General features: G+C 38.8%; 1 protein-coding gene across 2 annotated transcripts in view; it reads left to right on the forward strand.

Moving 5' to 3' along the window:
• LOC134350402 (desmoplakin-like) overlaps window positions 1-13534 on the forward strand; it is a 66948-nt gene extending 53414 nt beyond the window's left edge. Inside the window, exon 24 of one of the 2 annotated variants that reach the window (XM_063055555.1) lies at window positions 5746-13534. In XM_063055555.1, the coding sequence (XP_062911625.1) occupies window positions 5746-8886 (3141 nt within the window). In that variant the 3' untranslated portion in view covers window positions 8887-13534. The remainder of the gene's footprint in view (window positions 1-5745) is intronic. The other variant, XM_063055564.1, reaches the window with a different exon arrangement.
• The last annotated feature ends 263 nt before the right edge of the window (window positions 13535-13797 follow it).

Here is a 13797-nt window from a genome sequence, read left to right on the forward strand (position 1 = left end):
CTAGGGAGGTTTAAAAACAGAGGTACCTTGGCATGCGAGTCCAAAGATCCTTGCATGTAGCAATGCGGATGGATAGTTTGATTAAGAAGGCGTATGTAACTCTGGCGTTCATAGTTGAGGCATTGAATATAAGAGCTGTGTTCCAACTTGATGAAACATTAATGAGTTCTCAGTAGAAGTACTGCATGCAATTCTGTCCGTTATGGATATAATGGCATTGCAGAGGAGATTCACCAGGCTGTTGCATGAGGTGGAGCATTTCAGCTTTCAAAAGAATTAGAGAGGCCAGGTCTGTTTTACCTGGAGTGGGGGTGAGGTTAAGAGGAAACATGATACAGTGATATGAACGTGTGGGGGTGTAGGTAGGGTGGACGGCAGTAAGCCTTTCACCATTTAAGGTGAATAAAAGCAGGGGTCATAAATTTGGGGCAAGGGTAAGAGATATGGAAGGGATTTGATGGTTTTTTTTCACCGAGTGCAGTGAGTACCTGGAACACGCTGTCTAAGAGAGTGGTGAAAGCAAAGTCCCTGACAGCGTTTATGAAGTGTATAGATGAGAACTTGAATTAACTAGGCATAGAAGACTGTTGGCCAGGTGCTGGAAGATGGGATTAATAAGAATGTTGCCCACTGATCAGCCTGAATGTGGTGGGCTAAATGGTTTGTTTCCATGCTAAAGGACTCTTAAATAGCTGTCCAGTTAAAAGAAAAGGTTGCTCCATAATTCCTCAATAAATGATTATGTCATTAGCACAGAATGGAGAACCCACTGTGCAAATGCTAATAGAGTTTACAAAATAATGAGAGTATTTAGATTGCATGGCCCAAAAGGAGAGAAGCCACAATTGTTTTCTGATGGCAATGATTTGCAGTAAAGGAGAAAGGAGTGATGGTGGTGTTGGGTAGTTGAGGAGGTGCAGATTTGCCTAAAACTTTGTGTCTACCATTTTCCTTGGGTCTGCTTGGATATGCCAGATTATAACTGATCCATGTCATACATGGATTTTCAGTGAAGAACACTAGCCCTTGGTTCTGTTTTCCTAAGTACATTTATTCCTGAGAGTGTTGGGTGGAAGATTTGCCTTTAACCAGGCAGATACTTGACATACTTGGGTCTTTGTTCTACTACCTGCACCATTTAGGAAGGAAATTTCACAACCTAACTGGTGTGCAAGTCACCTTATCGGCAGACTTAGGACACTTGTGTCTTTGGACAACATTTTCCCATTCTGAGTAGATTAAAAGATCTAGTATTCAAGGTTGCTCAAAGTTATCTGTGTAGGGCAGTAGGTGATTCTTATTCATACATCAGAATGTGGAAGCCCCGATGTTATTATCGTTAAGGTGGTGCTGAGTTGCCTGTCTGAACTGCTGCAATGGTTCTGCTGAAGATACCTCCACAGTGCCGTTGTTTGGGGAACTCCAGGATTTGGAACCAGTCAATGAAAGAATGGAAATGTATTTACGTGTATGGATGGAAGGGAACGTCAATATGGTGGTATTCCAATATACTCCAAACCCTTGTCCTCTTTTGGTAATAATGAACGTGAATTTGGGAGAACCAGAGTGCATTTTGTAAATATACACTTTGAAGCCACTGTGTAGAGATGATGGAAAGAGTTAATGTTTCAGGTGATAGACTATGATTGGTACCCCATCTATTTTATCCTCGGTGGTCTCAGTCTTGAGCAACATTAGAACTGCATTCATCGAGATCTATGGATTGATTCCAACACAAATCTGATGTCTTGTAGATAGTGGAAACACATTTGGGCATCGTATGGCAAGCCACTCACTGCAGGATACCCAACTTCTGGCCTGCTATTGTAACCATGTAATTTATAGGACTTGCTGGTCTATTTGAGCTTCTGATCAGTGGTGACTCCAAGCTGTGTGGATGTAGGAGATAGGGTGATGGTAAAGCTATCCATTGTCAAGGGCAGGTGGTTAGAATCTCTCTTGCAATGCATATTGATAGACATTTCTGTGGCGTGAATGTTGCTTGAAAGTTATCAGCTGAGGCCAAAATCTGTCCAGGTTTAGCTGTGTACAGGCAATGACTGCTTCATTTGCTGAGGAATTGCAAATGAAATTGAACATTATGAAATAATTGGGCAGACTCACTCCTAATCTTGCGATGGAAGGAGCACCATTGATGATCGGGATGCAGCTGGGGTGATTAAATTCTAAGAACCAGAACCACCTTCATTTTGTGCGAGGGATGACTCCTACTATTGCAGTTTTTACCCTTGGTGCCCATTAATGTTGATGTCTTTGATATCTCTCCTGAATATCAAAATCTGTGAGGTCTGCAACCAAATGGCCCGAATGTAATCTATTCTGGGTTTTGGTAAGAAATTTATTGTGTCTCAGTATCCCTGGCTAGCATGGTTGATGATGCCATCTATGACTTAGATAATAGAATTTGGGCTGAGTTTATGGCATTCAGCTGAATTGGATAAGAGAAGCTTTGTGTGAGCAGGATGAACCTAGCCAATTTTAGAGTATCGATCTTCAGTATTACAGTGGCATTATCTGGTCTTATTATCATAATTCTGTTCAGTGTCCTCAGCCATTTCTTCTTACATGGGGTCAGTTGAAATGGCTGGTCTAGCTTACGAAATGGTGGATGTCTCAGAAGAAATCTAAAATGGATTATACACTAGTAGCTGAAGATGGTTGCCAATGGTTCAGCCTTGTCTTACTTGCTCCAGTGTTGTGCCCTGTTATCATTAAGGGTATTGATGTTTATGGCTCTGCCTCTTCCGGTTAGATTTTTTTAATTAAACACCACCATTTATAATTAGATGCTTGGATCTAATCTGTTGGCAACTCCTTAAAATGCTTTAACTTCCCTTGATTTCTTAATGCATTGATTTAATTTAATTGTGAACATAATGGACTACCATAATCAAAATTAATATTCAGTGAACTTTCACTTAAAATCATAGGTATGTTATGCCAAATCCAATGCATGTAAGTGTTACCAAATAAATTTTGACTTAAATGAATCTGGACAGCACTTTCAACTTTGGAGGAGAAGACATTTCTTCACCCAGAAGTTGATGAATATTTGAAATTTGTGGCCCATGGATACTGAGATGTTAAATACACCCCAGATTCGTATTGTGGATTTACCATGCCGAAGGGAAATGGGAATTGTGTTTGACAGTTGACTTGAGAAGCTTGGCCGTGATCTTACTTGAATAATCGAGTTAAGCTGAAGGGTTAGGCTGGCCAGTTCTTTCTACTCTTCTGTTGAAAATGCAAACTGTAGTTGTTGGTAGCTAACTTAGTGCTTTTGAAACTTTTGTAAAAAGGGGAAAACACTGTAGCAGAAAGTCAGGTTGATGGACACTGATTAGCCATATCAGTCTGTATCTAATTAGTGGTATCATAGTAGCACGAGAGCTGAAATTTTTGCAGTTGTTCAGCTAACCTTCGCTCAGCCGACCATCTCCTGCCATGTCTAGCAGCAGATGTTCTGCTCAGTGGGTGAGTGCTGCTACAGTCTAACATTGTGTACAGATACAAACTTGATAACTTTTTTGACCTAATCATTTTTATGACAGATGAAAATGGCTTCAGTTTTGACTTATTCATGTAAATGTAACAAAATTCCAGATGTCAATTTTTTTTGTTCGTTTCATAGAAGTAAGACAGCTTGGAAGCAGATCCTTGGGCCCAATTTGTCCATGATCCCAAAAGTTTCATTTGCATATGTTTGGCCCATATCCCCCTAAATCTTTCCTATCCATGCACCTATCCAAATATCTTTTTAAATATTGTAATTGTACCCACACGCATCACTTACTTGGGCAGCTTGTTCCATTGACTACTTGCTGATTTAAAAAGAATCTGAAAGATGAATCCAAATAATTCATGAACAGAACAACACCTTTGCCAAAAAAGTGCTTCATTTTTTCTGCTAAGACATGTCATTTGCTGCTTTGATTAAGTAAAAGTGGTTGTGCTTCATTGCAAATGGACCACATATTTTCACCAGAAAGATGGCACGTGATATAAATTAAAGGGAAACTACACTGAAATATTTACATCATTTATATATCCCTTTAATTGTGCCATCAAGCCAACCCCTGCCATATTCAGAGATGAGTACAGCTATAACTATTATTCTTCATTACTTTCATATCATTGTATGCTGGCATAAGTTTCTTCTGTTGCAAGATGAAATGACAAACAAATTTGTGTCAATTTAATTACTAAAAAGGGTTAAAGTTATAGAATCAATATCACAGTTGCTGTAAACATTTTAAAGGCAATATGTTTTTTATCAATATGTGCAATCTTTCTATCCATTTTCCTGTAACTAACAGTATTTCTTTTCATGGTTTTCCATAAAACATTCTTCTGTCAACTTGATCTCTGTTTGGACATAACCAAGTTATAATTCCAAAAAAAAACCCTATGTGCCTTTCTTTAATTGGGATTTGTTAATAGCTAAGTATACCTCCAATTAAAAGATTTTGCTTTACAACAGCATTCTAATGCTGAGAAGCCTGACCCTACAAGCTTCCAAGACAAATAATAAAATTTGGAGACTGATGGCTAACTTGTTAGTTCATTAGTCTGGGATTGAGTTCAAGAGCCATAGGGTAATGTTGCAGCTCTACAAAACTCTTGTCACATCATTATAGGAAGGATGTGGAAGTTTTAGTGAGAATGCAGAGGAGATTTACCAGGATGCTGCTTGGATTAGAGAACATGTTTTGTGAGGAAAAATTTGAGTAAGCTGGGAAATTTTCTCTTTGCAGCAAAGAAGGATGAGAGGTGATCTTGATAGAGGCATATACTGTGATAAGAAGCATAGATAGAGTGGGCAGCCAGCCCCTTTCTCCCAGGATGGAAATGGCTAATATGAGAGGGCATCATTTTACAATGATTGTCTAAAATATCTATGACATCCCTCTATATTTTTCTCCACAGTGGTGGGTGTGTGGAGTGTGCTGTCTGGGATGGTGGAAGAGCCAGATACATAAGAGACATTTAAGAGATTTGAATAAATGAAAGAAATGGAGAACTATGTGGGAGCAAAGCATTAGATTGACCTTGGAGTAGTTTAAAAGGTTGGCACAGCATTGTGGGTCAATGGACCTGTTCTGTGCAATGCTCTGCTATGTTAATCCTCAAAGAAAGAATTTGATAACTGGAATCACTTGTGTTAACAATTTTTAATGCCATTTAAATGACTAGGTGAAGGGTGCAGTTTTTCTGTGTTGCCTTTCACACATAGTAGCAGCAAACACTTGATGGGCAGTAATAGAAACTTGCAGTGGCCCTATTGATGGGAGAATTGATTGAAAACCAATCTTCTGCTTTCACTTGTGATAAAGGCGCTAACAATATAGAGTCCTTTAGATCTCTAGAAGATACCTTAAGACACTTTCACCCAATTTCTTCTAGGCTTTCAGTTTTCCCAACAGTTCATTCAGTGAAGTTAAATATGGCAGTATATTAAATCTCTTAGTAAATATACCTAATCATTAACTGTTTTGGTGTAATCATTGAATAACTGATGAGAAATAATTTTGCTATAACAATTACACATAGTAACTAAGATACTAAATTAAGTGAATAGTTGCTTGAAATGAAAAGATTTTCTGAAAGAATAATTGTATATAAAGCAATTTGTTTTATAAATATAATTTTAAATATCTTCATTTTTGGCCTAAAGCTAAAACTTTGAGATGTGAAAATATGATTATGTTCTATCTTAACATTTAGGCAACCAATATGATTAAGCAGACACATACTGCTCATAAAGACATTTTGCAAGAAAAAGAATCTCTGCTGCTGAAGATCAAACTCTTGGAACAGGATAAGGCAAGGCTTCAACGTTATGAAGATGAACTAAGTAGAGTAAAGGCACTCCTTGAAGCTGAATCCCGCATGAAGCAGCGACTTCAGGATGAAGTCGATATCATCAGAACTGACATAAGCTACTGGAAGAATCAGGCAGAAGTGCAACAGTTAGAAAAGGGCAAATCAAATAGTGAGTTTGAGCGTTTGAAAGCTGAGCTAGAGAGACTGCAAGCAGAACTGAGAATGACTGAAGAAAGATACAGACGGAAGCTTGAGGATAGTGAAAGAGCGAAGAGGATGGAGCTGGAAGCACTTGAAGCCAAAACAAAATTAGAAATTGAAAAGCTCAGTCAGACACTGCCAACTTTCAACAGACATGCTCAAACAGGTAATATGGTTGTGGTTGATTCTGCAAAACTTTTGTTTGATGGAATCCGTAAAAAGGTTACAGCAACCCAGTTGTATGATTGCCAGCTAATAGATGAATCAACTTTAGAAAAGCTGCTGAGAGGAGAAAGAACTTTGATGGATGTTTCCAACGACATTAATGTGAATCTTCATGGGTTGGAGAGTATAGCTGGAGTCTATTCACAGTCAAATGGAAAAAAACTCTCAATATCTGAGGCAGCAAAAGAGAATATCATTAGTCCTGATGAGGCTATATCACTTTTGGAAGCACAGGCAGCTACTGGATTCATCATTGATCCACACAGAAACAAAAGGGTGACTGTGGATGAAGCTGTTGCAACAGGCCTTGTGGATCATAAAGACAGGGACAAACTCCTGGTAGCAGAAAAGGCTGTAACTGGATTTAAAGACCCATTCACAGGAAAGGTTATCTCACTATTTGAAGCAATGAAGAAGAATATCATTGACAAGGTGACAGGCCTTCGCTTGTTACAGGCACAGATTGCAGCAGGTGGAATAGTTGACTCAATTAACAGTGTGTATTTGCCAAAAGAGCTGGCATATAAACGTGGGCTGGTTGATGCAGAAATGTATCAAAAGCTTACATCTCCTTTTGATGAATCAAAAATCTTTGTTGATCCAAACACAGATTCCAAAGTTTCCTATCAGCAGCTGAAATTAAACTGCAGAACAGATCCTGGGACAGATTTATTACTTTTGCCTTTGCAAAAGTCAGAAATGGAATTACCAGGAATCAGAGCACCTGTTCTACTGCAGGATCTTGTAAATGCCCAGATTATAGATAGAAAAACAGCAGACCAACTTAAACATGGACGGCTCACGATAGATGATGTTGCTGCCCAGTACAAGGGCTACCTGCAAGGTGACAGTTGTATTGCAGGAGTGTTTGTTGAAGCCACACAGGAAACACTGCCAATCTATCAAGCCATGAGGAAGAGCTTGATTAGACAAGGCACAGCCCTTGAGCTACTAGAAGCCCAGGCAGCCACAGGTCATATAATTGATCCAATTAATAACCAAAAGCTAACTGTTGAGGAAGCTGTTGCAAAGAAACTCATAGGTGTGGAGTTCAAAACAAAACTACTTTCAGCAGAGAGGGCTGTTACTGGTTACAAGGATCCTGAAACTGGGAAGATCATCTCGTTGTTTCAGGCAATGCAAAAAGACTTGATTGAACACAATCATGGAATTCGCTTACTTGAAGCCCAAATTGCCACTGGTGGAATTATTGATCCAACGCACAGCCATCGCCTGCCAGTTGATGTTGCTTACAAGCGTAATTACTTCAACAAAGAATTGAATGAAATTCTGATTGATCCCAGTGATGACTCCAAAGGCTTCTTTGATCCCAACACAGAAGAGAATTTGACTTATCTTCAATTAAAGGATCGGTGCTTTACTGATAAAGTCACGGGCCTTTGTTTATTGCCTCTAAAGCAAAAGAAAAAGGAGTCTACAACTTCCAGGTCATCTGCAGTAAGAAAGCGTAGAGTAGTCGTTGTGGATCCTGAAACAGACCGAGAAATGTCAGTACGCGAGGCATATCACAAAGACCTGATAGATTATGAGACTTTCCTTGAACTTTCTGAACAGGAGGCAGAGTGGGAAGAGATAACAATTAAAGGATCAGATGGAAGTACCAAAACAGTGGTTGTTGACAGGAAAACTGGAAATCAGTATGACATTGAAGAATTGTTACAGAGAGGCATAATTGACAAGAAGAGTTATGACGACTACCGGGCTGGAGCTCTGACACTTTCACAGTTTGTGGATTTGTTTACTGATAAGGATAATCTTACTGCATCTAAAGTGAGCAGTGTAATGAACAGTAGTCCAATTCCATCACTAAGTTTAAAACAGCCTTTTGATTCTTTGGAGGATGCTTCTCCCATTGCCGCCATCTTTGATGTTGAAACATTGGAAAAAATAACAATTTCTGAAGCCATGTGTCGCAATATTGTTGATACAATTACAGGGCAGAGGCTTCTAGAAGCCCAGGCCTGTACAGGAGGTATAATAAATCCTGGAACTGGTCAGAAGCTATCCATTCAAGATGCTATATACCAATGCATCATTGATGAAGAAATGGGAAAGCGGTTAAAACCGGCCCAGAAAGCTTTTGTCGGTTTTGACGACGTGAAGAACAAGAAAAGACTCTCTGCAGCAGAAGCAATGCAAGAGAATTGGCTGCCACATGAAGCTGGGCAACGTTTCCTCGAGTACCAGTGTGCTACAGGTGGACTTGTCGTGCCAAATGTTGCAGGACGAATTACCATTGATGAAGCATTAAGGAGAGGCTTGGTTAATGCCAAATCAGCTCAGAAACTGCAGGATAGCAGCAGTTACTCAAAATGTATGACTTGTCCCAAAACAAAATTGAAGATTTCATATAAGGAGGCAGTAGATCGTTCAATGGTTGAAGACAAGACTGGCCTGCGGCTGTTAGAAGCGACATCGTTTTCTACCAAAGGAATTAATAGTGCATACAATACAGGTGGTTTCTCTGGACCAGGTTCCCGACCAGGTTCCCGTTCAAGCTCAAGAAGTGGGTCAAGACGAGGAAGTTTTGATGCCAGCTCTTCCATTTTAACTAGTAGTCATATAACCATTAAATCCTCTTCTATTATACATTAATCATTTGTTACTAGTATCCAAGTATGGTAGTTTTTGAAATGTGTGGAAGATCCAAATTTATATTCTTTTCAAATGCTTTCAAATATAGCTGATTCATACATTGGTGCCCTGTTAAGATCATTATCAAAATCAGAATCAGAATCACTTTATTGCCGGTATGTAAAATGTACCAGAATTGATGGTGGTTCAGTGTCAAGCATAAAACACAGGACAATATCATAACAGACAACACCATAGAAGCCAACAGTTTACCAGGACAATAGTGCAAACAGTCATGAGCAATCAACTGTTATCAGAAATGTCAATGATTAAACGTGTAAATGTAAACAAGGGCTCAGTCATTCTCAGCATTAGGAGGAGAGCAGGAAGGACCATTTAACAGATGTTGTGCAGGAACAATTGGGGTATTACACCTGCATGAGTTTTGTTGAAAAGCTGGATAGCTCCAGGAAAGAAACTTCAGAGATGATGTGTAGTCATGTTGGTGATAGACTTGCAGCATTCTTCCTGTTGGCAATTTGGTGAATAGGTGATTGCTATAGCATGGATGGAGTCAACAGTAAATTTTTTTTCAGCTCTTTTCTTCACTCTGGCGATGAACATGTCGGGTAGCTGACAGCCAATGATCTTCACCTGAGTGGACCAATCACTGTAACCTGGATTTGGAGAGGAGGAGGTGGTGGGAGACCAAACGATGGTGGAGGTGGTCACAACACTCTTAATGATGAGAGTTAAAATTCATCAGGATATGCCTGAAGATATTAAGTTTCCCAAGCTGGCGTAGGAAGAACAAAAATCGCCGCTGGGTGTACTGGTCCCACTTCAATGTATTGGTAATGGTAGTTCCCAAGAATTTGAATGACTTGACCACAAACACAGCCTGACCATTTGTTTCCAAGGTTGAGGGGAGAGGGACAGGTAGGGGGTTGCTGAAAGATAATCCTCATTTCCACTGTCTTGATAGCACCAAGTTGTTAGAAGCACAGCCTGCTGCAAGATGGTCTACCTCTCTTCGATAGCAAGTCCCATCATTATTAGAGATGAGACCAACTACAGTTGAGTCATACACAAACTAGAATTTTCATGCATTTGTCTGTGGAGGTACAGTTTGTGCGAAATGTTAACCAGAGTTACAATTGAGTAACCAAATCCAAAGGTTGCTGATACAATGAGGAAATTTAACGTAAAACCCTTGCCAGAAGAGACTTCTCTTTCACAGTTAATATTGTCCAACAGTTTCAAAGTTACAGAGGATCGTGCCAATAAAGTGGGCTGTTAAATATCTCAATTCTTTGTATAGAACTAATTGAGGTTTCAGTTTGTTTCATACTAAATTTTCTATAGATTTAAAAACTAATTGATCTTAACTTGGCTTCATTGTATTTACTGTATGTAATCTTATGGGATATTTTAGCAGGTGCAAAGGAAATTATACTTTTTCTAATGTTTTGATGAATATTCAGTACATGGCCAAAAACATCTGTGTTAATAAAAAAAAGTTTCTTTAAAACTTGCTGAATGAAGTGTATGTATTTTTCTTTTCATGTTCTTAGTATTGTGACTATTTAAAGATATACAATCATTTGATTATTGAAAAGTTGCATGTGCAGGCAAATACACATCAAATCTTACAAGTGGAGACTGAGCAAGTGAAAAAAATACTCAATTTCTTGAAATGTATACCAACTAAGATGAAGCGGCTTCTGTGTTGCTAACTGGGTGAATAGTTAGCCTGTACTTAATTTTGAGTAGGTCATTATTTCAGAATTCAATGCAGCAATTTAAAAAAAAAGTAAACTTTACATAACTGGAATTTCCAGGTGGTTTCACTAAGTGTTGATAGAATCTCTGGAGTAAAGCTGTAAACTTGCAGCTCCGTGGAGAGTCAAAACAGATCATGTTCAGATTCATTTACTTATCACATGTACATCAAAACATACAGTGAAATACATCATTTATGGTTTTAAAAAAAAACAACACTCAAGGTGTACTGGGGCAGCCCGTCATGCTCAGCAGACCTTTTCCCCACATGGTCTCCTTCTCATTCAATTCCAGGCCTCAAATCTTTGTTCACTGGGCTTTGACTGCTGAACTTCTGATTGACCTCAGGGCTTCAATCTTTAGTATCAACCCCAGACGAGCTGAGGACGGGACCCTGAACCCTGGGATTTGTTGGGCTTTGTGCTATCTCATCCCTTTTGTTTGAATAGGCATCCAATATGGGAACTCCCTGACATTAGAAACTAGGAAAAGATCAAAAAGTGATACAGGACAAAAGGATTTGGGGCAGCATTGGGGAAAGACGCAATCAATTTCCCCGGGGAAAGAATTTGGATAATGGGAGATTTAGAAAATTAAAGCAAAAGCATAAGAATGAATGAGAATTAGTATGATAGAGCATTGAATAAGATTGCAGCAACAAATAGGGTCAGTGAAATGGTTAATAGAAGGTTCTATCAGATAAAAAAAATAAAACAAGCTTTAACAAAGGACTATATTCAATTTGATAAATTCAGGTTTAAAAGTTGGGTGTCAAAGAAAGTTGCATGCTAGATAAGAAAGGCAAGCTGGCTAAAGCAGATAGGATATTAGGTTAAGGCTGAAGACTTATTTACACAAGATATAGGAGCAGAACAAGGCTATACAGTCTGTCAAAACTAATTTGCCATTGAGCGTTACATACCCCGTAACTGGGTTGCCAAACAAGCAGAAATGGACCACTTAGTTGGAGTCTGGATTACTGGAACTAAGAAAGTTTTATTAAAGAAATAAATAACACAGTACTCTAATCCTAAGGATATAAATGCAATGGGTTAGCAATGATAAAACACACATGTACACAGAACTAGGATAATAGGAATCAATCAAGCTCTATCGCTGTCTAGGGGTAAAATGATCAGTCTCAAGTGATGCAGAGTTCAGTTCAGCTTAGTACAGTTTGCAGCAATCGCTGTTGTGCCGTTGGAGAGAGAGAGAGAGAGAGCGAATGATATGCAAATTGGATTCAAACAGACCTTTGATATTCCTCGCAGTTAGCTTTCGGGCAAGCCCTTTTTAATGTCTTCTGAGGTCACCGACTGTGACCCCTCCATTCCGGATACATTCATTCTTCCGCGGTGAACCCGGCACCCAGGTAAGGGCGACACACACACCAGGTTCCAGCAGATTATACCTTTTCACCCTGTGCGTCTATGGTCGATCCCGCGATCAGACCGCCAAAACTCTCACCAACTTGTGGGGGAACACTGCACTTCCAGGGTCTCATTATCTCGTGATCTCGTGGTGTCTGTCTTGCCTTAGCGAACCTGTTCCTTTTATCCCCCTGCTGGGGTATCGCCTGTCCATCAAACTTCAAACAGTTCAGGTTCAAAGCAACCGGTCTGTCAATACTCGGAACTGTGTCACTTTTTGTTAATCTCTCTCGTCTCTCATTAACATTTTGAATGCTTCTCCCTTATCTCTCTTATTTGCACCAATCTTCTGATAACTTGGTCCTTCGTCACATGAGTCATACCTGATTTTCTTCAACCACATTCTCCTGCCTTCTCCCTATGATCCTTGGCCTCCCTCAAATCAAGAAGCTATCAATCTTTGACTTAACTACACCCAATGACTTGGCCTTCATGACCCTCCATGGCAATTAATTCCACAGACTCCCCTCCCTCTGGCTGAAGAAATTCTTACTCATCTCAGTTTTAAAAGGACATCCCTTGATTCTGAGAATGTGCCCTTGGATCCTACACTTTTCTATTAATGGAAACATATTTAAAGATGTATTTCAAAATTTCCGACAAAGATCCATTATGGAGAAATAAAGAGAATTGCAGCTTATCATTCACGGCTTAATAAAGAATGGAATTAGTCTGAAATTAAAGTATATGTTAATAAGCAAAGATTGCTAGTACAGTGAAACCCCGTTATAACACGATCGTTTGGGTCCATAAAATGTCATCGCGAAAAAAAGTGGGGTCGCGCTAAATCAGGGGGGTTGTTACTGCAGAAATTAGAACACAAATTAATTTTTAGTAAAGCTTTTTAATACACAAAACAACAAATAAAAACATTCAAGAATATTAGCAATCTCTCTCCTCACCCTATTACTGCTATCTTTGGACTACCTAAATTTCTAGTAATCTTTCCCCTTCAGCCCGTAGAATGATTGCATTTCTTACTTTAATGGCGAAAAGATGTATTTTACAACATTGGAAAGAGCTTAATGCTCCAACTACCTTTTTTTGGTTTTCTCAGACGATTTTATGTTTGAATTTGGAGAAAATTAGAAGTAACCTTTATGATTCTTCATTTAAATTTGAACAGATTTGGGGACCTTTTATTCGATATTTTCATTTAATGTAATATTTACCCTTGTTTTTTTTTCACTGTTTTTAATGGAGGTCGGGATTGAGGACGTGATTTTAAGTTTAACTCTGTTTGGTTTCAAGTTAGCCCATTGCTTTGCTTTGCTTTTAGTTAGTTGCACGGTGGGGTTTTTTTTGGGGGTTTTTTTTTCTTTTTTTTCCATTGATATATATAAAATTTAGTATACTATTATGTTATCTTGGTTTCTTATGTTTAAATTACATTGTAGTATTTTTTTTGGTATTGATACCTTTTGGAATTTTATTATACTTTAACATTGTATTAATGTTTATATGGCTTACCTTTTTTGTATACTTATTCAATAAAAAGATTTAAAAAGAAAGAAAGAATATTAGCAATCATTTACAGTTTATTTCTTTAAAAAGTGATCGAGTGTTCCTTGTTTCTCTGCCTCATGCACATCTTCCTCTGTGAAGCGGTACAAATCTGGCTGGAGAAGGGGGGAGTATGGATTGACATAGACATGGAGTCCAATGACTCATCGTGTTATATCCAAATTTGCGTTAAATTGGGGCGCGTAAAATCAGGATT

The sequence above is a fragment of the Mobula hypostoma genome, chromosome 1 (genome assembly GCF_963921235.1).
Source record: "Mobula hypostoma chromosome 1, sMobHyp1.1, whole genome shotgun sequence".
NCBI lineage: Eukaryota > Metazoa > Chordata > Chondrichthyes > Myliobatiformes > Myliobatidae > Mobula > Mobula hypostoma.